The following is a 26,245-nucleotide window of genomic DNA, read 5'->3' on the forward strand; positions in this document are numbered from 1 at the left end:
ACAATATACTTATCTTTTAAATTGGCTTCTGCATTTTGCATCCATAATGAACAGTGAGGAATCAATCATTGGGGTGGGGAGGCCAGGAAGGACCACATTACTTTCTCAGTATTGTTGTATATATGTAACCCATGCTTGAATAGCATGGCTTGCTTTTTCCCTCTAGTGGTAAAAGCAGAGGCAAAGCCAAAAAGAGTTTCTGAGCCGAAGGCCTCAAGTAAAAGCTTGTGTCTCTTAGCTCCAGAAGTCCCAGGTCCAATTTCCATTGCTGACAACTTATCCCAGAGCATGATGTACTCAGAGATGTATACCATAGTGTACTCAGTTATGTCAGCCTGCAGCATTTCCACCAATCCTCCCTTTTCACTGATAAATGAATACCGTGAGAAAGGCAGGCTTTTTTTTCTTTTAAACATATTTATTTAGAGGTAAATACAGCTAATACTGTCAGCTACCAGCTGTCATCTGCCTCAGTACAGAATTATATCCTGGGCAAAAGCAACAGAATGCAGAATAGTACTTCTTAAATATACATAGGCATTTCATGGAGCATTACAGAATTTTGTTCAGTTCCTGTACTGCACTGATCTCCAGAGTATCTGTAAAAGAAATGTCTAGAATCCCTTTCAAGCATTCTCATGAGAATCCCCTTTGCGTTAGAGCAGAAATAATGCAATTTTCAATATACCTTCCAGTATACATACCCTTGCAATAGGTGAGCTTGAAATTGACTTAAAATGGCTGATGCAGCTTAGATGATAATGAAACTGCTTTCACACCACAAATATTTTCGATGTCTTCAGGAAGTGTTGAGAAGGCACACTTGGACATACTTCCATATACACAACATGCACTGCCAGTAAAATTCTCATAAGGCAACAAAATGAAGAAAAAGAAAAATATAAAATGCATTTATTTTAATTGCTGTAACTACTCAAAATGTCCCTGGATGCATTAACCACTTCCCCAATATCACAATCATATCACAAGCTGAATTTGTATTGAGAATACACAACATGCACTATATATAATATGCATTCTTCTATATATTCAATGTACACTGCAGAACCACCCAAAAAGATTTCTGAATCTGCCAGTAAATCGCTGATCACGGTGTTTAGTAGTTATTTATGCTATTTGTCCATATCTGTCGGACACCATGGAAAAAAGGAAACACTGGAAAAAAAATACCTTTGCAGAAGAGAGTTATGTTTACATAGAGGAGACAATAGGGGGTGTGTGAATTAAGGCAAAAATGAATGCTATATGGATGGTAACGCTATATATAACTGATATTCAAATTACTCAAATAATGGAAGGGTTTTGTTCTTTAGTTTGAAGAAGTAGTGAGCAGAACAATGACATGCATGGAACCAGAGGGATGTCAATGACTACTGGATGTCACATTTTCTATTTGAGACTCCATTGTTTCTCTGTAAATTAAAAATTGCAGGCTCAGCCACACACTCCAATACATCCATTAAAACAGGTTTTAAAAATAAATACTAGAGCAGGGTTTGTGCACTCATAGCAGCAAACATCCAGGAGGAATCAGTTTGGCACCCATCCTGCATTACAAACCCCAGCCCTCCCAGTGACTCCTAATTGTTTGGAAGCTCACACAGTCTTAAAGGATAGGATTGTTAAGGGAGCCACTGACTTGCAATAGGAGCTGGCCTCCTTTGGATATCTAAGTCAAAATGCTTCCTGCATGTTAAAGTGTTGATCCTGTAAGCACCTAAGCACCTCTTTTCTTTTATGCATGCCCAACTCTAATGCAACTTCACATGTGCACAAAGGTAACACGTGTGCCTATGTATTTGCAGTATCAGAACCCATGTGAACTATCTGTCTTACTGAAGAGGAAACTGGTAAGATTTGCTCACATCTTTGCCCAAAACACTGATTTTCCTTTTTAGCTGTCAGAACAGGCAAGTGAGGCTTTTTGGGGTGGAATTAGCTTAAAAAATGGATATATGTATTTTTTTTTAACAACTTGTGGTCAGAGCCCCTTTATCAAAAAAGATCTTGGACAGTTTGACCATACTGTTGGTGCTTATGCTTGCAAAAAAAAATATCCATAATACATGCATTTTTTAAAGTAAAAAGGGTATCACTTGATGCTTTTATGACATATGGAACATAGTTTCTCAGAAGGACTGCATTTGTATACATATATGTCAGGTCTGGATAAAAAGGTGTAAGTGAGCAGATTACTCACAAGTCTGTTGTGAGACCATCAAAGTCAAGTACACACAGGTCTGATGTTCAAGTGTTGACCTGTTAAGACAGCAATAAGGAAACAAGGAACTGGACATACAAACAACTTACTGTGGGGCTAAAGGGATAGGGCTTTACCATGTGTCACCTACTGTGGGTGACTGTCCACATGTATGTTTTTAATCCATGATAGGTGGAAGCTGAGCCACGAGATACTATCCCCCTTTTATTGAGGACTAAGCTGATACAGTTTAGCTTTTGCTTACCACACACTAAGACCTATACACAGGCAGTTTCTGTGGAGCAGCTCATGCATGGTAAAGTCCTGCCCTGGTAAGTAGGTCACTGTGAATGTGGCTGTGGCTGGCTGCCCCAGGACATTAAATTATGCTGTCAAGGCACATTGGGCACAGAATTAATTACACTGATTAAAATGAAAATTCAACTACTGCATGTGACTGTACTACTATCACTATTAGTATTAACTACCCTAACTTTGAAGTCACGAGTCAAATTCACCCTGGCTCAGACAACTAATTTTGCTCTACTTTACAGTTGAATCTTTGTTTTCTCTAGGCACATCTACATGTGCTATTACTGCACATGAATAAACTGCAGGGCTTATTGCTCCACAGTTTATTGCTCCCAGGCACACTGTTTGAACGTGCACCTGGGAGCAATTAACTCCGGAGCAATAAGCTCCAAGGATCAGCCTGCTAGCCTGGGGCTTCTCCCCCTATCTCAGTGTGCTGTGAATGGGGCTGGCTGGAGCACAAGGGAGCTTCAGTGTGGGGCTAACCAGCAGGCAGTCCCTACACTGAAGCACCCTTGTGCCCCGGCCAGCCCCTCCAGTGTCTATATGTGTGCTGCTGCAGTTTTTTACTCCACAGCAGGATAGTACTCATCTTTACTATTCTGTTATGGAGTAAATTAATTTATTCTGGAGTAACAGGGGTATACGTGTAGATGTCGAGACATTTACTGTGCAGCTAACTAGTCAACTGCATGGTAAGCATCTTGTGTAGACATGCCCTCCATATCTCATTGAGGACACCTGTTCACTTGCAAAAGGCACTAATTCATGATTCGGTGAAGACTCAAAACTCTCCAAACAAATTATAAAAGGGAAACATCAAGCAAAAGTTCTGTTGTTATCCTTTTTCAGAACTCCAGTCTCATAAGCTTCCCATATCATTTGTTCTTTCAACTGTACCTGAGCTAGAGATTCTGGCTATTATACCCTCTCTGTCTGTGGAGTGTTCATATGAAAGGAATATCTTCCTGCAGAGTAATACAGTATTAATACTAGCTGCCAATCTGAGAAGCCGATTTGCATTGTAAATCACCACTGATTCCAATGGTCTTTCAACAATTCCTTTTCCCTCCAAGAATCACTAATATTCATGCTGGAAAGTAAGCCCTGAGTCATTTCTCCTGTCACCCTGTATCATGGGAGTCTCAGTGGATGCATCTACATTTGAGCATTTACTGTGCGGTAACCAAAATGACTGTGCAGTACAGGCATGTGTCTACACGTGCAAACTCATACTGCACATTAAATATGGTGACTTATGCTGACTTGAGTGTATATTTGATACCTGCATCATGCAAATATAAAATTTACGCTTGATTAGTTACTGCACAGTAATGCATGTGTAGACACCTTACTGTGAAGTAGCAGCGTTAATGCACTTTAACGCCTGCACGTGTAGATGTTGGCCTATTCCTACTTACTGCATAGTAAATTTAAGCCAGAGTAAATGAATGCTACAATCTAGGCAAGCCGCCTTCTTAGGAACTGCTCAAACCCTGGTGGCAGGGGCACTGCAGAGTTGGGGGGAAACTTGAACTTGGGATTTATATATTGGGGTTGCATGATGTGGAGCTTAAGCTTGGGCCCATGGGACAACCTTGGAAGGCAGGTGCGATTCAGAATTATGTCTACATGGTCACAACACAATTGGGAGCGTCTCCAGCTGCTGGGACCACCCAGGATTGGAAAGGTATAAGGTGGTTCAAAACCACCACCTCCTTGGGCAGTGCAAACTTAATGCTGTGCTTTTTTGCACAGAATCTCACTCAACCAAAACGCAACAAGGACTACAGACTAGCTGTCTTGGTTGTAAATCCTTGAAGCTCTGCTGGCATAAGATCTCACACCAAAAGTGGGCAGACACTGCAGGACTTGCCAAGGTCTACACAGCCATCTTTTAGTATATCTTCACTTGTAACTTGAGAGGAGAGCAAGGTGAGTGAAGGGAACCTTTGGGGCAGGAACTGTTCTGCTGTATTTGTACTGCCCCTGGCTCAATAGGTCCTTGTTTGGGGTTGGGTTTCACAGGCACTATGTCAATCAAATACATACATAGATATATGCAATAGAAAGCAAAAGGAGCCCTGGAAGAGGTTCCATGGTTCTTACTGGATCCAAAGTTGCTTCCATTGCCACCAGGCCATGCCCGGAACCAGCCCTGAGAAGCAAATCCAACCCACTGTCTCCTACTCAGTACATACCACAAAGCAAAAATGAGGCATCTGTGCGTGTGTGCTACTGTCCCCTCAGACTTTCTCTCTTGCACATGTTTAGGGCTATTCTAAGCCAGCTCCACTGTCATATTTCTGGGCTTCATACACAGTGCAGAAGCAGGGACGACATAATAGTTAATGGCTTGATATGAAGGCAGGGTAGGCATGGTCATTGTTACTGTTTAATAAAAATGAAAAACAGCTTAGTTACATAGACACTCCAAGAAACAGTCCCATTTCATGCCATTCCTCCCCAGTCAGTAGCACTAGCCAAAGCAAGATACCTACCAAAAAGTCCTTCATCTAATTTGTGAGGTACAGGGAAGTGGCTATTTTGATACACATGTACAGTAGTGGAACTAAAGGGGGCAACTAGAGCAGCATCCCTAAGTGCTGCCTTGGTGGGAGAGCACCAAAACAGCTGCACCCACAGAAGTAGCTGAGATGGGCACCATGGCAGCTGATGCTACCCAAAACATCATGTGGCTACCCCAGGCCCAGAACTACCCAGCTATGCCTATGCACCCGTACCATGCTTTGCAAGTTTCTCCTAGCTGCCCCTCAGTGCTTTTCCTTTGGGATACCATTAATATGTTATGGTGAGTAGCATCTGTCTAAGCAAGATAGGCAGGAACAGAATTTGAGTTTTTCATAATCAGGTTAATCCCCAATAAATTTACAAGCAGTGAGTTACCTACCAATAGTGTAGTCATTCCACTTGCAAATTTTACAACTGTTCCTCACAAATCCAACATGTCCATGCATCCTTCAAGAGTGAAACTAGGTCTACAGTGAATAGGGATATGAGGCAGGACATGCCATGGGAATCTTTAAAATCCACCATGGACTTCAGAGTTGTTAATGTTTCATTAGAAGGAAGTTTGGTATTGAAGTCCATTGCCTGAGCACATCCTTCAAACTACAACCCAAGGGTAACCACGTTGCCAGTGCCTGTGCCATCTTGTGATTAGCTTTCTCAGTTCCATGTAGAAACTGTATTTCAATTCCTCCTGTGTGTTTTCTCTTTCATGCCATGGCAATGGTAGCTATAAGTTGGTCCAGTCCCAGAGTCATGTAACTGAAGAACTGTTTTCTGCAACTACCCCCCTAACCCATATGTTTGTAGGTAGGAGGAGGTTCATATGGCATCTGCAGTTACTTAAGCCAGGTCTTCATGTTGTTGGGTTTTTTTTACTGTTCCATCATGGGAGAATGGAAACGCCAAACAACACAAGCTGAATGAATGGCTTGGGACACAGCAGCTACCTTGCAACAGTTATATACACATGCAATTTTTCAGGAAGCATATGGTATCAGGCAAGAAACTTGATGCATTTTACACTGGAACAGGATGTACAGTAGAACTAAACACATCACCTTGACCTATGTAACAGTAGCAATCGTAAACTTCTTAAGGGAGAAAGGTCCAGGCAATAATGGCTGGAGCACATAGGGACTGGAAAATAGTGCCGTGTTAGGCACCCTGTACTTACGAGATCAGACACTCTCTTTTGCACTTTACAAGAAGTTAAAAGTCCACTGCTTGAGTGAGTACAAATTCAAGATATAGTAATGCTGCTAAAACCCAAGAAGCAAGTTACAAGTTGCAATAACAGAGGTAGAACCATTACAGACATACTTGTACTAATAGCTATACGATATTTAATTGGGCTGAGGTTGGAATTGGCACTTTTTTACCAGATCACTCATATTTTTAAAGAAAACTGTCCCTGAAACAGCAGGTGACAGTTTAACTTTGTTCATAAAGTAAAAATTGTTTGATGGGGTCTGGGACCGGAAGGGAGCGTATCAGACACAGACGGGATTTGCCGAGTATTATCCGCACAGCTACACGGCACAGAGACAACAAGCTCCTGGTATGGCCTACAACAAAAAAGGACAAAGGAAAAACATTGAGGGAGGGAAAGCAATAACTGCATAAAAACAACAGGTGTAACCTGAACTGGGCCAGGTGTCCAGCAGGTGTAAATTGCAATAGTTCTGCTGACTTCCGTGGAGCAATATTGATTCCATCATTGAGGATTTGTCCCATGTTCTACACCTCAGTGGGAATTCAGCATAGAAAAAACCGCTTCTGTGCTACTATTTGGAAGAATCAGATGATCCATTTTGCAAAATCAGATGATTCACTTTGCAAAAGCTCAGCCTTAGCTCTGTTTCATGTGCAGTTTTTCAGGGCTGCAGGGGAAGGGAGCCGTCTGTGCTAGCTGTTACTTCTTCAGCTGAGGTAAACGAGGTTGGTTCCAGTGAAGTCAACAGAGCTACAGCTATTTGTGCACCAGCTGAAGATCTGGCTGCTTTTCAGCAGGGGACTTTTTCAGTGCCCCTAACTGTAAATGTTAGTCTAATAATTTCATTTTAAGGTTAAACATAGTTTCTCTCTGAACTAAACACCCAATAGCAAATAAAAACCAGACTTTGGATGAAATTAACTCCTGTGATGAGAATGAACACAACTCCTATATGCATCATGTATGCTCCTACGCCCTCAGTATAGACCATGATTAAGTAGAACATAAGACATGCTCTGAACAGCTGTGAACATCACCAGCAGTAACTGTTTGTGTTTGCATTGATTAAGAAAGAGAAACTCTACTTAAGAGCCTTCCTAGATGCCTAAGATGCTTCAAATCAGCTGCTCCTTTGCTGTCTTCCCTACCTTTACCTGGGCTGAACAGACAGTACTGTCTACTTTGCCTGCTAAGCAAGGGTTTAATGGAAACCACATGGCACACTGAGTTGTTACAATTCTAGTCTCTCACCTGTGGGAGTCTCATCTTGCAATGTGGTTTAAGGTGGGAAATGTTAAATCTCTGGTTTCAGGAGGGATTCACTTCCCAGAACCTGAATCCCATTCAAACCTCTTTGGTCTGGAATTCAGATTGGAAGTCTCACTTCTGATCAGGTCTTCATGCAAAAGGCTGGTTTTCAGTCAATGAGAATGACTTCTTTGTCTTCGGGGCTTCCTCCCCTGCTGGAACTGGGATGTACAGTGGCTTTCACATATTGTGCTAAAAAACATTAGCCAAACTCAAGCAAGGTTTGGATTTGAGCCTTTGGTTCAGGTCACTTTTTCCATTAACCCTTTAGCGGTCACTCTTCAAAGTGGCTACCTCTTTTGCTCTTCCCCAAAAGCCACATGTTCACATCCAGATTGCCCTCACTGTTTGCCACCTCTCCAGATATATGCTTCCCAACCATCTAGCCCAACCACAAATGTTAACAGCTGGCCAGCAGCAAGACTTGATCTGTCTAAACATCCATAGAACTCTTTTTGCTGCTATGGGTCCTATGCCTGCCAGCTGACTTACTGCCTTTCTCAAGTCTATTTTTGCCAGGAACAGTGAGGTTCCATTTGTTTTACCTGGGTTAGCTGCATCTCTCTGGGTACATTGCAAATGGAAGCCTTAATGGCTTCCTACAGCATAAGCCCTTGGGCCTAACTTCCAAAGGAGCACAAATACCTCCAATGGTCCCCTTTCTGCTACATGTCTCAGGGTGCTTTTAAGCCGTCTTCAGAGGCATTGGGTGCTGGCTACAGCCAAGGCTGGGTAATTTGACTAGGGTGTTCCAAAGCTCCTGCTGGGACCAGAGGTTCCTGGCTGAAGGGTTTTGCCCCTCTGCTCAGGATCAGACCAATCACCATATTTGGGATCAGGAAAGAATTTTACCCCACGGTCAGATTGGTATGGACTGTGTGGGATTTTGCCATCTGTAGCAAGAGGTGTGACCCTCTATCTAGAATATCTTGAGCATATATTGACAACCTTTTACAGAAGTAGGACACTGGTTGCCATGGTTGTGTCAGGGTTAATAGTAGTCTTACGTAGAGTTTAAATTATGGATTGTATATGATGGTTTGGATAGGGATGATCCTGCCTCAGACAAGGGTTTGGACTAGATGACTTCTAAAAGTCCTTTGCAGATCTACTTCTCTATAATTTTGTGACGCCTGTCTATTCTGAGGAAGCCTTTCATGTTAGTCATGTCAGCCTGTCCCAGTTCCAGCAGCAGAACATGCAACTGAGTAGTTCTGAAACCCTTCATTGCAGGTATGGGTTTGATGAGGCATCCCATCCAGGACTAAATGAAACTACAGGCACTCTAGATCTACCACCTGGACTCACAGGGTGGAATCAGAATCCCAGCTCTCATGTTTAAGATATTCTGGTATCTAGCCCTGCTGGGGTTTGCAGAAATCCCAAAACAATCGCTTTATAGGATGCGTGAAATTCCTCATCCAACTTAACTCTGAAACTTTCATCTCCTGGAAGGGTACAGCCATGGTTCACTGGTAAGACCATGATGGGGGGCAATGTGGAACCCCTCATCATAGTGTACTTATGGCACTGGACTGCCTCAAACCTGCCATGGAGAGACCTTTGTCTGTTTAACAGCATGCAGTGTGCTGCATTTATCTCTTTGCAGCATTGGTAAGCCAGTGGCCAAGGACTCTCCTACTTACTCCTGGCTTCTTTGAACACTTGCAAGGCTTCTGGGTTGACTCTGATTCTTCCTGTTGATTCTGTATCTAGGGCCTCCATCTTCACTAGGTTCAAGTTGGCTCCAAAGTCAATCAGGAGGCTGATGAATGCTGCATCACAGCCATGTCTCAAGACAGCATCCATCACGCAGACCGGGGAGCCCCTGGAGGAGCCCCGGATGTTGACAGGACCACAGCAGTTAAAATCAGGGTTGGCTCCTGCTTGCAGCAGTAGCTTGAAGCACTGGAGGTTGTGATAGGCAGCACTGATGTACAAGGGGCAGACCACCAGGGAGGTGAGGGGGCGCGAGGACAGGCTGGGCATCCGTGAGGCCAGATGGTGGTTAACATCCACCTCAGCTCCATACCTGAGCAGGAAAAGCAAGGTCCATTTTGAGAGAAAGGCAGATGAGTGAATCAGCCCTCAACAGGGAAATGCTCAAAAAGGATGAATGCATCAACTTCAGTTCAGGTGCATGTATAAGCTGGAAATCGCAGAGGAGACCAGAAAGCACAGACTCCTTACCCCCATCCCCTATCACAGGTATAATTCTCTAGCCATCCAGTAATTCAGAGGGAAAGGACACTGGGAACCTTCTGGCTCCTGGCACTTCATCATGAAAATGCTTATATCTAGCCTACCAACATCCCCGTTGGGTATCCTCATTTTAGATATGGAGAATTGAGGCAAAAGGAGACTAAGGGCCCTAGTCAAGGTCACAGGGGGAATTTGTGGCAGAGAAAGACATTAAAATCTGATTTCCCAAATTGTTGGGTGGCATGCTAATCCCTAGTGCCCTGAATCAACTTCCCTCTCATGAGGAATACTACCTGGTCATCTGGCCCATGCAGCACTCCCTAAACAGTCAAGGATATGCTTTTAGGAGCAGAGGACGGGATGGCACAGAGATGACTATGCAAGTTTTACACTCCTTCCTCCCACCTCTCCCTCCACACACATGGCTTTCCCTTAGATCTATGCAGCAGAAAGCAGCCATCACAGAACCCAATATATGGCCCATTACTCAAAGAACTAAGAATTAATGAGCTGCAAGAACAAACCTGACTTCTTGTGTTAAATGTTCACGGGGTCAAATTTGGGGTCTTGAAGATTTGGGCACTGAGATACTGCTCCCAAAATACCCTGCCCTTTCCCATTTGGACATCTCCCCTAAATGGCTCGTCTACCGGAGGACACTTGGGAAGGGAAAGTATACCTGAAACAATCAAGTATGAATTTGGAATGGATGAATTAAATTGCATCAAAGCCCAGTGTGGACACTTATTCAGAATTAAAGTGGCCTTTAATTCAATATCGTTTGAGTCACTTCCAAAGTAAACTAAGCTAAACTGAATTAAAGCCCTGTTCGTTCTGAATGAGAGAGTCCACATAAGTTGTTAATGTGGTGTAGGTAATCCACTTTAAAAGTTAATTTGGATGAGTTCTCCTGAGTGTCCCCATGTAGACGAGCCTATAGAGGCAGGGAGGGACTGCTGGTGACAGAACAAGGAGCGCACAGCCCTCACCATATTCAGCTGGCCAAGTGGTTTTCATAGAGTGGTTAATAGCACCATGATCAGGAGAGAGAAGGGGCGACTCCAAAACACTTTTCTCTTCTCCCACTAATGACCACACTAAGCATCTGCATACTATAGCTGACTGTTCAGCTTTGAGTGAGCTGTATGGAAAATCTACCATTAACGGCGTGGCTGGGGGTTGTCCAAATGACTCAGCTTCTCACTGAAGGGGTGTTGTAGATGCATGAAAATAACTTCCCCACCTGGGAGAGGATGATGAGCCAATGTGTTAAAGCCACAGATTTGACTGCTGCAAACACCAAAGGAAACTGAAAAAAAATACTGCTGTTAAACAGAGGTATGAAACAAGTTTCATGATTCTTATTCCAGAGGGAACTTGGATAGTTGAAATCCAGTCATAAAGTCAAATGCAGCCATATTCCCCTGTATTCAGAAGTTCATGCTAAATGAATGCACCAAATTCCAAGCCCATAGGAACTGGAGAAAATATAAAATAATCCTGTCAGGCTTCCAACCATCCTTTCATGACCATTTGTATTTTCCTATGCTAAAATTAAAAAACATATGAATCATCATGTTACTGATTACATTTAGCATGCTGTAACGCTGCATGGGATATTTTAAACTCTATTATTGGTGCGACAGCAGCTATCTTGGTTCATACACCAAGGTTTGAACTAGGGACTTTTTGGGCAAAACCCACAGGCTGCTACAGATTGAGTGAAAACACCATCACTTAGCTGGGGCTGTGACAAACACAATTCCTGTAGATCAGGCAGAGTGAGAACAGTTGGTTCTAATGGGACAGTGCAAACCAATTTCAGCAAAGGATTCTCATAGCTTTTCTGCTTGGGTGCGACAGCACCTATTGAAGTTAGCAGATTTGAGTGAGAGCTGTCAATCCAGTACAAATCGGTGACAAAAATCCCACCCCATACATTGAGACCCTATGCTGTTATGCTATAGATATATGTACTAATTTTATCGTATACTGATTGAACAGCAAATATGGGTGTCCAATTTCAAGCTGAGTGATGGCAAGAAAACAGGGATGGCACAGAGAATGTTTGCCTCCTTTAAAAAATATTTCTTTTGAAAAACTGCAATGCTGCAAGTAACAGATAACAATATTAGCAATGTGCTGTATTTTATATATCCATGGATATAGAGAGAGCACAAGGTACTGAATGTCATAATTGCATCTATGTCATATATACTGAAATGTGGGACAAGGGGCAGGCTACCCTTCTAAAAGCAACCATTTTAAAGTGTTTCTTTGCAGCAATCTAGATCAAGTAGTCCTGTGTTTTCCCTTCACAGTAATAAAACATTCTTCCAGCCTTTAATAACTCACTTGGATTTGTAATCCAAGCATTTGGAGAATGAGGTTTTTCTACTTTCCTGTATACTGTAATTTTCCTCTTTACAGTCAATAAAACAAATAGGAAAAATTTTTTGGGTCAAATTCTCTCTACCTGCTAATGTATCTCTCAGTGCAGTGACTGAGGTTTATAGCACTGATCCTGCAGAAAAGTCTACATATGATTTACCTTTAAAGACACAATTAATTAAATAGTTGTATTTTGTGTGTGCACTTAAGCACGTGCAGAACTAGTTGGAGGACTGGCGTCAACACAAGCAGATCCAAGGCTGTACTTGTCACTTTGAGCATATTTACCCAAAGGCATAGTCTCCTCTCCAGAGTATGGTACATAGGCCAACACCTCAGAAGATCTTGGAAAGATCTTTGGGGGAGGCACAGAGGACAAAGACAGAAAGCTATGCAGCTGCTATCCCCCGGCTCGTCCATAGTCACAACACACCAGCTCCGTTTCATTTGGCCAAGGCATAAGCTAAAGGGAGAGAGAGAGTATTCAGAGAACATCTGCTCTGTAAGGGGATACCCCTATCAAAGTGGTTTTTAGTATGCTCAGTTGAGTCACGGCCATATTGCACTGAAAGCTTTTCCTATAGAGAAACATTTTAATTATGTTAAATGTTTCTAGAAAATGGCAAGGGACCTAAGCCCACTCAGTGCAGCTCCTCACCAACTAACCCTAAGGAATGGGATCTCTTCACAAGTTAGTAAGGCTGGTTAAAAACATATAATCAAGATGCTTTTCAATCAAAAATTGTGTTTTTAACTATGCTCAATTTTTAATAAAAAGTGCCTGCTTTCCGCAGAAGATTTCAGTTTGTCAAACAAATGACTATTAGAAAACCAAAATATTTAGGCTAAAAACAAGCTATTTCTATAGGTACATGCTGTGCAGTGTTTCATGGCATTCATAATTTGTGTGTCTATCTATGGGTCTGGACCCCTGGCCAGACTGTCCTACAGTATATACCACTGCTAGGCACTCCCTTAAAATTCTACAATTCCCCTCCCCTCTCCCTTTTTATTAATATTTTCTGTGGCAAAAAACAGTATGCTAATTATGCTTTTTAAAATAAAAATAGACACCTTTTTAGAAACTGACTCGATTCACCACTGTCTTTTTTTACACTGCTTTTAATGAAATGAGCAGAATACACATATCACCTAATATCTTGGATCAGCCTTCAGCTAGACTGAAAGTAAGATGCAATACTCCATCCCAACACAGGATGATTGTATAACAAGCTGTTAGGAAAGTAATCTATACCCTAGCAATATAATTGTAAATATTTCCTCCAGAGTCTTACTAGAAAATGGATTACCATTCCATTGCTAGGTGTGTATTTACTATTTGTTGATAGAGTTTCACATATAATGTCCTATCAGCTCCTGCTTACTGCTTAGTAATCTGGTTCAGCAACTGTGGTTGGATTCAGGAGTCCAGGAACTATAAATGTGTTACCATACAATTAAAAAAAAAATGGGTAGAGTAAAAATGCCTGAATAAAGGGAACTGGAAAGAGCCTATGTTAACAGGAAAACAAATCTCATTGACTGATAAGGAACTGAGTGTATATTTTTGAGAACTCTTGGTGATGGAGAAGGGTGCTGTTTCAACAGCAGTAGTCTGAAATGCATAATTATATCTTAGCAAAAAATTGTCATTTTGTTACTTATGTGGAAAAGGAGCATTTTAGAGGAATATAATAAAATCTTTTACTGAGCTTTTTAACATAAGATTGTGTTTCAAAGTAAGCCATTCTGGAAAGATCTCTGAAATCTGTATTCCAAGATATTGAAATCTTGGGCAATATGACAATCTGGTATTAACTTAACAGCCTTGGGACAGACATTGCCTAATAAAAAGATATTGGACAAACTCCAGTTAATTTTTAATCCTGAAAGTTTTCCAGACTCTCGCTTTTAATATTGCTGGCAAGGTATCATTAGGGGTAGACATATAAATCAATACATCAGCTCATCATGCTCTGAAATATCATTTTGCTACATTTCATTCTGTGTTAGCAGATATATTGAGGGAGATTCTAAGGAATGTCGCTTTTGAGCCCAAATTTTCAGCCAACCCAAATAGCATGGTTGATGGGGACATCCTTGTCTCATCTTACAAAATAATATGTCCCCTCCCTTCTCTCCACTTTTCCATTAGTCATTTTCCTTAAAGGTGTACTTCCTTTAAAAACTTTTCCTCCTAACCCAAAGAAGGAAAAATTCCCCAAGTATTTCAAATAATCCTCATAATTCATCCAAGTTTTTTTGCTGTCATATACTATCAAATAGAACTCTTTGGAGGGCATTCCTATAGGTAATCACATAACCTTTTTTATCTTTTTGGTTTTTTTAAAAAAACAATACTATGATTTGACAGCTTCATCACACACATAAAGGTGTTGGCAGAACCCCTTAGACAAAGAGCCTGGAGGCCATGAGAAAGTTGGTGATCTCAGGACATGAAGCAAAGCCCACCAACAGAAGCTTTGAGCCTGTCTGTTAAGAATCATAGAATCATGGAAAAATAGGGCTGGAAGGGACCTTGAGGGGTCATTCAGTCCAAATCCCTACTCAAAACATGAACATCCCAATCCAAACCATTCCATGTCTAATCTATTCCTAAAACAGCACTAACAATTTAGTCCCAACAACCCTGCTTAATACCTTAAAGCAATACCTTTAGCTACTAGACACGAGGAGGAAATTTGCTGGGGTACAGAGCAGGGTAGAGTTTTTTGCACCTTCCTCTGAACAGTTGGCACTCGCCACTTCTGGCGTCAGAATAGCAGACCAGATTGTCCACAGATCCAATGAAGTATTATGACTACGATAAGCTCATAATGAGCAACAGGTTCTGATTTCCACAAAGCAGGATTCCCGCATCCATATTTAGCATATGTCTTTACCATAGAGTTATCTTGGGCTCCATCAGTTGTTGGCCCAAGCACCGCCTGCATTTCATGGTGCTATGACCTTGGGCTAGCTGGCTCCCTTGTGGTTGTAGGCTAAAGTTCAAGTGCAGCTTCACTGGTATTACTAACACACCCACTTTGCAAGAACAATGCAGGCTAAACCACTCAAGAGGCAATCGTCCCCCAGTGCCTTCCCACAATTCTGCTTGTGTGCCTAAAGACTCATATGTGTTCTCCACAATTGACTGGGAGAGACGCAGAGTAGCTCAGCTTACTACATCACACAAACATTAGCTATGTTTCCAGAAGCCATAGTAACACAGCAGTAGCACCACAGAGTATACGGTGAGTCATGTTGGGCTTTGCAGAATGGCTTCTCACACCCAGGAGGGTGTTACAACAATGCATCTTACTGAGCTGCTTTGCTTATAGACCAAAAATCTTTGCCTGGGGTTTTTTTCAATCTCATTAGCCTTGCAAAATGAAATGCATGATCCCCAAGAAACAAAATTGAGCATCTGTCCCCTTAGCTGGCATGCTATTCAGTATCTTTATTTTCCACCGCTTTTCACTGATTTATACAGCATTCCCTTTACACTACCTACCACTAGAGGGAGCGAATTTACTTCTCCACCTACCAGAGACTGACTCATATGGTAACATCACTGCTCTTTAATTAAGGAGGTGTTAAGCATAGTATTGCAATGTTTACTTATACACTGGCTGGGCACCTTCCAAACTCTTGTGAAGGGATAGTCTCTATTCTGTTTAATTCACATACTCCTAAGGATAGAAAGAGATGGGAGAAGCAGATGATGACGGACAGTACATAAAATCTTTAGAGCAAAGGTGGGTCGTTAATAGGATTTAGAAGAGGCCAAAGTAAGAGCCTTAGTGATGGGCTCAGGCTGGTGACAGCATGTGCAGACAGCTGTGCAGATGAAAGTTCAGAGATGATGGTATGAGCATATGACCAAGAAGCAGGTAAAAAAGGGTGGAGCAAGGATGCTTAGGGAAAATAAATCGGAGTCATAGGGAAATTATGCAGAGCTTTGAAGGTGATCACAGGAGGCTTAAATTAAAGGCAGCAGCAGATATGGAATAAATATGGAGCAGATGGAATTGAAGAAGGGAATGTTTAGCAAGGGCTGTGGCACTGGAAGCCAGTACAGCTGGCACCCACAACGGAGCTGCGGAAATCAGCTATCTGCTGATAGATTATGCTGCATTCAGTGACTTTAAAGAGTGGGGGCAAGGTGAGGTGATGGGGGCTGAGGGAAGGTTTTCTGGGGATGGAGGAGACCAGGATATTTTTATATTGTAAGGGGAAGGAAGCCAGGGACAAGATGTTGAGGAGACTGAAGATGGTTAGTGTGATAGGTTTGGACACTCACTGTACTACTTTAACAACACTAGGCAGACCTCTGACCTTCTTTAACCATGGCTTTGGATGCTACATATAAGATATGACACCTCAGAAATAGAGGCTTCTGTGGGAATTAAAAGGGGCAAACAATACTTACCTGATCAGTTCTGCCAGGATGTCGGCCCGGCCCACGCGGGAGGTATGGTACACAGGAGTGCTGCGGTGATGCCGGCTCCCATTGGGGTCCGCGCCAGCCTCCAGCAAGATTTTTGCACATTCCAGATGCCCATTCACGACGGCCACATACAGGGCTGTCTGCCCCTTCACATCTACCAGGTCGATCTCTGCCCCTTCCTGAATGAGGAAGTTCACGCAATTGCCATGGCCAGCAGTGGCAGCAATTCGCAGGGGGGTGCAAGGCAGCCAACCACAGCACCAGACAGACTTCTCGTTGATTCGACTGAGCAGAAGAGGCAAAGCAACATGTCAGAATGAAGTGTGAATACACGTGGTATTTGCTTTGCTACAGCCCTGTATGCCTGGGTAAGTCAGGGGTACCTTCCCTCTAAGTTTTGTGTCTTGTCTCAAGGAGTCTCACAAGTCACATATACTATGCTACCGCCTACAAATCCCAGCCAGCATCAGAACTCCTTTGAGCTACATGCTGTAAGCATAGGATAAGTTAACCCTTGCCCTGTAGAACCTTCCATCTAAATAGACAAAGGAAGAATTATTATCCATATTCAATGTATGGGGAGCCAAGGCACAGAGAGATTCGGTGAATTGCTCAAAGGCAGACGGCAGCAGAGCTGGGGACCAAAACCAGATCTCACCTAGGTTCCACTTTAACTACCCACCACCCTTTCTCTCAAAGAGTAAAGCCCTCTATTTCTCCAAGATGGATTTTCATTTCTGCTTATATAATATAATATTATAAAAGGACAGAAATAAGCCACCATTGCACTAGCAAACTGATCATTTACAAACAAGATTTTTTAGAGACAGAACATCTTAAAAATGCTTTTAAAACCTGCCTGGAGCCATGTCCAGGAGAAGCCAAACCATGTACCCACCCACCCCGAGGCTATACCTGGAAGCGTTAAGTGTAGTGAGACCAGAATGAGTCCAAAAGAAGGAAGTAATACCAGAGAGAAGGCAGGAAAGAATTTGTTATTTGGGTCATTTAGGGGTGGGTGTGATTTTTTTTCACAACCTTTCTATACAAATGTAAGTCTTGGCATAGGTGCACTTACACTGGCATTAAAAAATATTTTACAAGTAAAGTCTCTTTCATTCATCAAAACTGTATAAATTATACCAGCCAAGGCACTTCTTTGCCATATAAGTCGTGCCTAAATTAAGAAAGTTTGCCAGGTAACCAAACTATTAATTCTGTTGACAAGACCCCAGAGACCAAGAGATAATTAGCATCCTCAGTGGTCCAGTCCAAAGCTGAGGGAAATACCTTAGATGTTAGGAGACCTGGGTTGTCTTCCTCTTTCTGCCTCTTACCTGCTGCTATTCTTGAGCAAATCCCTTCACCTCTCCATACCTCAGTCCTCCAACTGTAAAATGGGGATAATAGTACTTCATATGCCTCTTACTTGTCCTATCACTTGTCACGGCTACAATCTACACCCCTATCACTTGTCTTCATTTTCCATCCCTTATCTAAAGATCAAATCTCAGAAAAAAGCTCTCTGACAGCAGGAATAGTATCAAAGTGCTTAGAGGAAGCCAGGAAGGCCTCTTCACAGGAAATTTTCAAGAGGCTGGATGGGCACATATCTAGGATGGTAAAGAAACAGTGAGTCCCACATCTGTGCAAGGAGTTGGTCTACATAACCCAGGAGATCCTTTCTAACCCTACAGCTCTATGTTGCCTTCTACAGATAACAAAGCATTTGCATCTGCCTCTCAGTATGCTTGTGTACGGTGCCTGGCACACCAGGCCTTCTTCATACTAATATAAATTAAGTAAGGCACAAAAGGGTAACAGATGGAAAGTTGACAAAACTTAGCAGACTGCATAAAAAAGGGAGAACTACCAAAGCTGTGCTACAATTTTGGAAGGGCTGCCTCCTTTTGATTCTTGCTGAAAAGGCAACTTAAGGCTTCAGTTGGGTCAACAGTAGTTTATTCCACAATACAGGAAAATTAATTAAATACCCCAACAGCCATAGACATTAACTTAACCAATATATGTATATATAGTTTTACATAGGGTGTTTCAGTTTATAGTTTATTATAATGTCTTTTGTATGGTTTTGTCATTATATTTTGACTCCTATTTTCACATTATTATATTTCCATGATGACCTGAAGGGTATTCATTAGTGGAGGTTGGATATTTATTAACCTTACATTGCAAACTTGAAATCTACTTCAGCTGGGATTACTCTGGGTAATATCAAGGGCTATCTGAGCAGCCTGTCACCAGAGATGAAGCCTCTGTAAATTAAGCAAGGTATTTTTGCCAATACTAAGAGCCCACTGGGTCCCACCAAGCTGCCCCTTTTAAGCTAAGAAAGGCACAGTTCAGAGTGCACTGAGGGATCTGCTAATGATATGGAAATATTGGAGCAGGTGTTCATCTCCCCTCCTTCCCTGCATGCCCATAAGGTCTACAGTTCTGGCAGTGGGCTCCAGAGGTGTAAAATTCAAGGATACTCTTAACATTTTAAAGGACTGAGTTGCTCAGCGGTACTGGGTGTAGGGATCAGCATGCTCTGCAAGACAGGTGGAATTCATGACAGCCAATTCTTCCCTGAAGATCCCAGTACCGTCTAAGCACTAGAGGACAAACTGCCGGATTCAGTAACAGTTTGCCAAGGGTGCACAGGGCAGAGGGGGAAAGGATGCTCTGAGGAATCGTAATTTTGAGAAGTTCTAACAAGAACCAGCTGAAACAGGGGGTAGCTATATCTTGTTTCTGAACCAGACTTCATCTTGTCCCTCCACCCTGGCCTTTTTGAAGCTCCCTCTCCAAACATATGCACATGCTGTTAACATTCGACTATTCTGCAGCTGGCTGTATGTGAAATGAGATAAATTCTAGGTGTTCAGTATCCCCACAGGGAAACCTACTGCATAGTGGTCACACTTGAGAGGCCACGAATGAAACAGGCCAGGGGAAAAAACTGCTCCCATGTCCCTCCAGATGATTCCTTCAGAGCAGGTCATGAGGACAGGCATTGGCATAGCTTAGACAGGAAGCTTGGCCTATGACTGCCAATATTATAGGAACAAATAGTCCCAATACTACCCACAAAGCACTGAGGAACTCATATGCCCCAAGCTAGACTTCACTGATTTGATCAAAAGAAACATAATGAACCTGCCACATATGTGGGAGAGATTTCCAGCTTGTGTCAATTGCTGGCCCACTGTTGGAGCTAACAGGCTAAGTCTCCAGTAGGCATAAATCTCTGTTGCTCTACCTGAGTCAGTGGGCTGGGTCCTTGGCAGGTGTAAATCAGGGAGGGACAATTATTTTGGGCAGAGGGTTGCTTACCCAGTTTTGGCAAGCTATTGAGGGCCACATGGGTAGCTCTGCCTCTTGACAGGTGCCCACCCCCTGGTTGCCATCTTCTGACTGGACATCCTGCCTCCTAACCCCTGACTTCTGCCACCAGAAGTCACTTCCCTTGCCCTAAGAAGTATTGCTTTCAGCAAGGGGTTTTCCCATCTCAGAACCATAAAAATACCAGTCTACACAGAGGTGATTGTATATAATAGCTTTAAATGAAGTCTTACTCTTTCATATTGTGTGGGGGTGGGTATAAGTTTGTGGGGGGATGTGGCTGTGTGGGTATGTCAGGTGTAGGGGAGGATGTGGGTGTGCCTGTGGAGGTTGGATAGGTGTGGGGGTATGGGGGTGGGGTGAGGGAACACGTGGGTGTGTGTATGTGGATGTGTGGAGTGTGGGTGGGTATGGGGTTTGTGGGGTTCTGTGTATATGGCAGTGCGAGAGGAGATGTGGGTGTATGTGTATGGTGAGGGGGTGTGGGACTCACCCTACACACACACACACTGGTACCAACACAGGCCCCATGCTCCCCAGTCAGGCGATGCAGCTGGGAGCCATATGGTGCTGGAGCAGTGTGGGGGCAGGAAGGCAGGGAAATGGCTCTGGGTGGGGCGGGCTGAGCTGCTGCATTCCTGCTGAGGCTCCCCCTGGGTCCTACTGCCCCTGGCTCCTGTCATCTTTGATAGGCAGCCAGGAACAGATAAATATTTTCTACATTTTTAGGGACCTCACAGGCTGGATAGAATGGCCTGCTGGACCGCATCTGGTCCATGGGTCATATTTTGCCCACCCTGGTGTAAATGGATGTGGCTTCACTGAGGTCACTGCAGTGGTGCTGGTTTATGCCAGCTGGGGATCTACTTGGTAGCTTATAGCCAATCTAAAGGAACCAGGAGCAGCCCCACCATCTTCTAAGCCTTTCAGAGGAAGTGTTGCATATAGAACAGACTCTAAGGACATTTATAGTTGTGGTCTGGGAGACTGGGGGTGGGGGGGGGCGCTTTAATTAACATAGCTCCAAGAGCCATGCTAATAAAAGTGCCTGGAGTGTCACGTGTATCAGCATCCCCATGCTGAAAATTGGTAGTGGGCACCGAACGCTGATACACATGATGCTGGAGTCTGCTGGAACATGGTAATTACCATGCTCCAGCAGCCTTGATTGATCAAGTCTGCTCCAACATGCTGTAATTACAGTGCATGCAAACAGCCTCCCTGTATATGTATAGGAGCCCTAAGAGATGTGGGGGAGAAGAGATGGGTGGGGTTGGGTAGTGGGAGGATGAGCAAAGGTCACACCTTTGGAAGCTCCTCTCTTGCAGCAAGCTCTTGAGTGTTTGCAGGTCCCCCACGTAGGCAGCATCGTGCAGCCGCGTGTCCTCACAATGCTCAGTAGGGTGGTCACAGAACTGCTCCCTCAGCCACTCCTTCAGATTACGACCTGCGCTGGAGACAGGGCCACTTGCGTTAGTCCAGGAGACACTGCCTCTCCCCCAGCCTGTGCTTTCACTCACCTCACACAGCAGGGCATTGATAGCAATGGTTAGCAGCTGCCAGCATACAAAGCAAAGTGGCATTGCAATACCACAGCACTAGACAGAGCTGGAGATGGTCTGGGGAAATGAAAGGCCTGTCTTTAGAGGGGAAGATAATGCATCAGGTCAGTACCCAGAGGGAAGACATGTTATCTGTAAAGCTGACTGGAACACTAGCATAGAAGGTTTGAAGGGGGAGAAGTAAGAGGGTTCCCCCTTCTAGATGTGCATAGCACCCAGCACAATAGGCGCATGATATTAGCCAGGATCTTTACACACTCTTGAGTGCAAGTAGGTGTCTACCTGCACCATTTCCCTGCACCAAGCTCTGCTGTTCTGGTTTCTCTTGGTGTCTTTTTCTCCTTCCTGTTCCTCATTTTGTCTTCTGGACTCCTTCCATCCTCCCCTTCACTCAATTCCCTATTCCCTAAACCCTCCTCATGCCCCCGCTCTTTACCCCATTCTCCCTCTCTTTACCTACTGCTGGAGGAGCCTGAAGAAAAATCATCCCACTGCTTTTGAATGTAGGGCAGTCACCTGCCTTTTCAATGAGGTGGAGTTGAGGCTATGACCTGGTCAGCTGCAGGAGGCAGCATGGTGGCTATCAGTGCTGTCTTGTTACAGAAATGTGACCCAAAGGCCTGTTTACACTGAGGAAGCAGCAACATGTCCCAGTTAGGTCATTCCCAAGCAAGACTTACCCACACCTGTCCCAGCAGGAGCACTCTCTATACCAGGAAATAAGCTAGTGAAGGTTCTCTGGGCTGACCCCCTGAGGTTACTCCCAAGAGCACAGTCTCTAGTGTGCTTGAAACCAACTGCTTGGGATGCCCCCAGAGTGGTCTCACTGGATGCACAGGTGGACAGGAGCATGCTTGGGGCTGGCACAGACAGGTCTCTGCTATAGCACTGATGAGCCATGAGGGATCCAAGCAGCCTAGGGAATCTCCCCAGCTTGGTAAACCTGGCTATGTATGCAAATCAGGTCCTCAAAAACCAAAATACTCTTTCCCCTCCTGAGTATCTGGTCACCTTAGTCGAGGTGCCAAACACAGAGCCATCAGGTTTGAAGGGACCTCAGGGGTAATCTAATTCAACCCCCTACACAGGGGCAAGATGAGCTGTTCCTATCCAGCTTCTTTTTGGAAACTTATTAGAAGGATTCTACAATTTCCTTAAGACGCTTGCTGCATGGTCCTCCTACTAGTCTGATATTTATGATGTTTTCCTGGTAGGGAAAGCTGTGTCCCAATCTGGCAAACCCACATCAGCTCCTGACCTCCACATGATCTTTAATCAGCCCTTCAAACCCTCCCAGGTCCCCTTCCCAATGTAGTTCTTGTTCCTTACTCAGCCCCTCTACTGTGCAAACAGGCTTCTCCTTGCTCACATAAATATTAAGGCCCAAATCCTCTCTGAGCAGTAAGATGGCTAAGTGAGAACCTACCCAACTCTGAGGCTTTGAAAAGCCATTAATGCATCAATTCTTTGTAACATGCTGTCACTTTAGACTTAAAAGTGAAAAAAGCTCACCTATTGTGTTAATGTTTTTTCAGGGTATCAGAATTGTGCCTTAGAAGTAAAACAAAATTTGGGTCTAAATGTTTCCAGCTTCTGGGCTACCCCTTTCACTTATCAAACCCTTCTAGACAAGATTCAGCACTAGGGAAGTACTTGCTGAGATTATATGATGCAACAAAACAAGCTGCCACCCACTAAGGATGGGTAGACAGAAATGACCTAACCCTCCAACTGCAATTTGGACAAATCCAGAAAGCAACCTTTGCTCAAGTTACAAGTATTCAGCTAAGGCTTTTCTTCTGCCATGCCTCAGGATCAGGTCTGTCTTTCCTAGATGCAGCTAGCAACAGAGAAGTACCAAAATGTGTTGAAAGATGCTGTTCTGCCAAGGTTTGTAGACCAATTCAGCAGACCCAGAAGGCACAGATCATTTGTGTAATTTCAGATGAAGTAACCCAAGATTAGTGTTGGGGGATATATATGGAACTTCGAGGTTCATTCATTGTTAAACAATGCTTCCATAAAAACTGAAGGGGAAACTTAGTTGCAGTCTTAATTATGGTAAGTTAGTAATTAGTTTTAGCAAACAGATTTTACATGCTTCATTCCCACGTACATAGATCAAAATTTTCAAAGGGACTTTGCTCCTATGTAGGCAACAATATATGTAGTCAGATTTCCCCAGGACTTCTGCACACTGGATGCATGTTGGGACTCGAGGTCATTTAGAAATATGGACCTAAGTGTCACAATGTCAGCTGCTGGGTACATGGCATTTTGCAAACTCTGGTCCTGATCAGTGCCCAACTAGAAGCAGCTGAGATCTTTTCAAAAGCAGTCCTGAATAGCAGGTCTGAGCACTTGAAAATCTGACCATTGTGAAAATTTGGCTCATATTCTGTTTTTCAAATACTGATAAGGCACTTTGTTTCAAGAATATAGTAAATATGTGAGCCAACATGCATGGACTATGCCATTGAGGTTGTTATGAGGAGGCAGTACTGGGTTTTCTCTATAATGGAGAAGGACAACTTGTGTTATGCAAATCAATATGGTCTAATGGGTAGAACACTAGATTTGGGCTTAAGAGACCTGGGTTCTTTTCCTAGTTCTGCAACTGGCCTATTGGGTAACCGTGGGCAAGTCACTTCACTTCTCTGTGCCTCAGTTTCTGCATCTGGAAAAAGAAAAAAAACAGGATAACGCTACTGACCTTCTTTTGAAAGGGCTTTGAGAGCTACTGAAGAAACATGCTACATAGGAGCTAGGATTATTATAACCAGTCCTCAAGGACAGAACTGTAAATGCTAACAGTGGGATTTTCAACAGTACCTGGGCACCAAACTTCCATGAGCTAGGAAAGCAGCCTAGCAGCTTCAACTGAGACACAGGAGAAACACCTGTGGAAGTCAGGTGCCTGGATCCTTTGAAAGTCCCACCACAAATCCATTTCAGTTGGGAGGACAACTGGGTAGGCTTAAAATGGCAGATCAATACAGGAAAAAATAGCCAGTGATTTCATATACATGCACACATACATATGGAAATACAGATAAATTACACACACATGCTGCACATGCATATGCATAGACCTACTCCATGGGCTTGTACTTCCTTAAGAGAATGGCAAATGAATAGGAGCATAGAAAACAACCAAAACCCAGATTTACAAAGTTCAGTTTGTAGATCTGTACATGTCCATCTGGAAAAGCCTATACAAACCTGATTCCTGCACATCCAGTACTTTAACAAGGAAAAAAAATGCAGCTTCCATCATTCCCCTCTTTCCCCTTTCCCCCATGCACCCTTAAAGACGAGTGGAAACTCCCTAGTGTTTTTCCCAGCCCCAGAGTTATTGCCAGGGTATAGATCCTGGTAAATACCAGCACCTAAGGCAGCAAGGCAGGAAATAAGGAAAGCTGCGTCTCAGAGAACAAGCTGGGGGTGGATGCTGGAATTCTTCAGCTGATCATTCTATTTTTGCTCTCCTTACATTACCTGCATTTCCATTTCTGGCACCCAAGTTGAAACAATGAGTTCTTGTGCTTTGGATTTCCAGGCCATCCCCAATAGCCTGGAGGAAACCGGCACTATCAGCCTGACTGTTTGGGTAGCTTCCTTCAGCCATCCGGCACCCTGTTTTATAGAAACACCCCTACCTCCTCCCTTTACATTCCTGCAGAGGCTACAGTGCAATCCCTACACAGCTCCCAAAACAGTTATTGCACATGAAATGCTGAAGCTGGCATGTCATTTCCCTTTCCTTGCCTGTGAATACTATGCAAGCTGCACAGCCGTCCCACCCTTCCCTTTATCTGATTGGTGAATGCCAGGGCACAGAGCTTCCTGCTTTGAGTTAAGGTGGTTTGTCTAAGCTTTAAAAAGCGCTTCCGTTCAGGTTTGACAGCACTGAAACCAAAGCACCAGAGCAATTCCTCCTTCAAAATGTCCTGTAATAAAGATGCTTCACTTATTTCTTCAGGGGAATAAACAGGCTGGCTCCTCTCTCTTGCATTTTAAAGGGCAACTTCCTGGAGTGACACATCCTATCCTTCTAATGATCATGATTGCACAAAATAATGTTTGCAGAGATGTGTTAGACGAACTAATGACAGGGGAGTGAAAAGAGTTAGTAGCAGGTCACCCAATAATATCACGATAGAGCAAGGAAAGTGTGACCTTCACAGGCTGGCTGTTTTTTCTTCTACGTAACATATTACCCCTTCAATTTCTGCCTAACCACACCTTACTCCCATCTGTAAGAAACTAGGGCAGCTAGTGAATTTAATAGCTCCAGTGTATATTTTTGGCTTTATTTTGATCTTCTGTCAGTTGCACTGAACATAGGATGGCTTATATTTCCAACCAGGCTAAGTCAGCCAGGTTGAACCAAAGCGACTCGCTGCGACTCAACATTCAGCAAAAGCTGATTCACCCTTCAAATACTTGATGCAAAATGTTTCAGGAGGACAGCTGGCCTGTTGCTATAATGAGATTTCCCTGTAGTGAGAGGAAAATCAAATCCACTGTGCAGCTCTGCCACAAACAGATAAGTAAATAATCAAGTGGTTTCCACACGAAGACCCGGAAAAAAGATGCAGAAAAAGTAACTTCTGGGCGTACAAAACCTGGGGCTGGTGTTTATTCTGAGGAGATACCATTTACTACCTTTGACCCCTGCTGTACAGTTGCAAACAGCCTCAAAA

General features: G+C 43.4%; 1 protein-coding gene across 2 annotated transcripts; it reads right to left on the bottom strand.

The window, feature by feature from the left end:
• Positions 1-397: 397 nt before the first annotated feature.
• ASB1 (ankyrin repeat and SOCS box containing 1) lies at positions 398-25,336 on the bottom strand. 2 transcript variants are annotated; one of them, XM_090044972.1, is made up of 6 exons: positions 25,038-25,336; positions 24,132-24,216; positions 21,283-21,429; positions 16,612-16,914; positions 9,233-9,618; positions 398-6,630 (listed from the first exon to the last, which is right to left on the bottom strand). In XM_090044972.1, the coding sequence occupies exons 1-6, from the start codon at positions 25,165-25,167 to the stop codon at positions 6,497-6,499; spliced, it is 1,185 nt and encodes a 394-aa protein (XP_089901098.1). In that variant the 5' UTR covers positions 25,168-25,336; the 3' UTR covers positions 398-6,496. The 2 variants fall into 2 exon arrangements, with proteins under 2 accessions (XP_089901098.1, XP_089901099.1); XM_090044973.1 differs by lacking the exon at positions 24,132-24,216 and having other exon boundaries at positions 21,283-21,424; positions 25,038-25,335.
• Positions 25,337-26,245: the final 909 nt, after the last annotated feature.

The sequence above is a fragment of the Crocodylus siamensis genome, chromosome 4, assembly GCF_052110815.1.
Source record: "Crocodylus siamensis isolate JL-2025a chromosome 4, ASM5211081v1, whole genome shotgun sequence".
Taxonomy (NCBI): domain Eukaryota; kingdom Metazoa; phylum Chordata; order Crocodylia; family Crocodylidae; genus Crocodylus; species Crocodylus siamensis.

Excerpts from the sequence above, each read along its gene's own strand:
- ASB1 (XM_090044972.1), bottom strand. The coding sequence starts at position 25,167 with ATGGCTGAAGGAAGCTACCCAAACAGTCAGGCTGATAGTGCCGGTTTC. Across the intron at positions 9,619-16,611 it reads ATCCTGGCAGAACTGATCAG|GTATGGAGCTGAGGTGGATG; the intron begins GTAAGTATTGTT and ends TTTCCTGCTCAG. Across the intron at positions 6,631-9,232 it reads AGTGTTCAAAGAAGCCAGGA|GCCATACCAGGAGCTTGTTG; the intron begins GTAAGTAGGAGA and ends TTTTTGTTGTAG.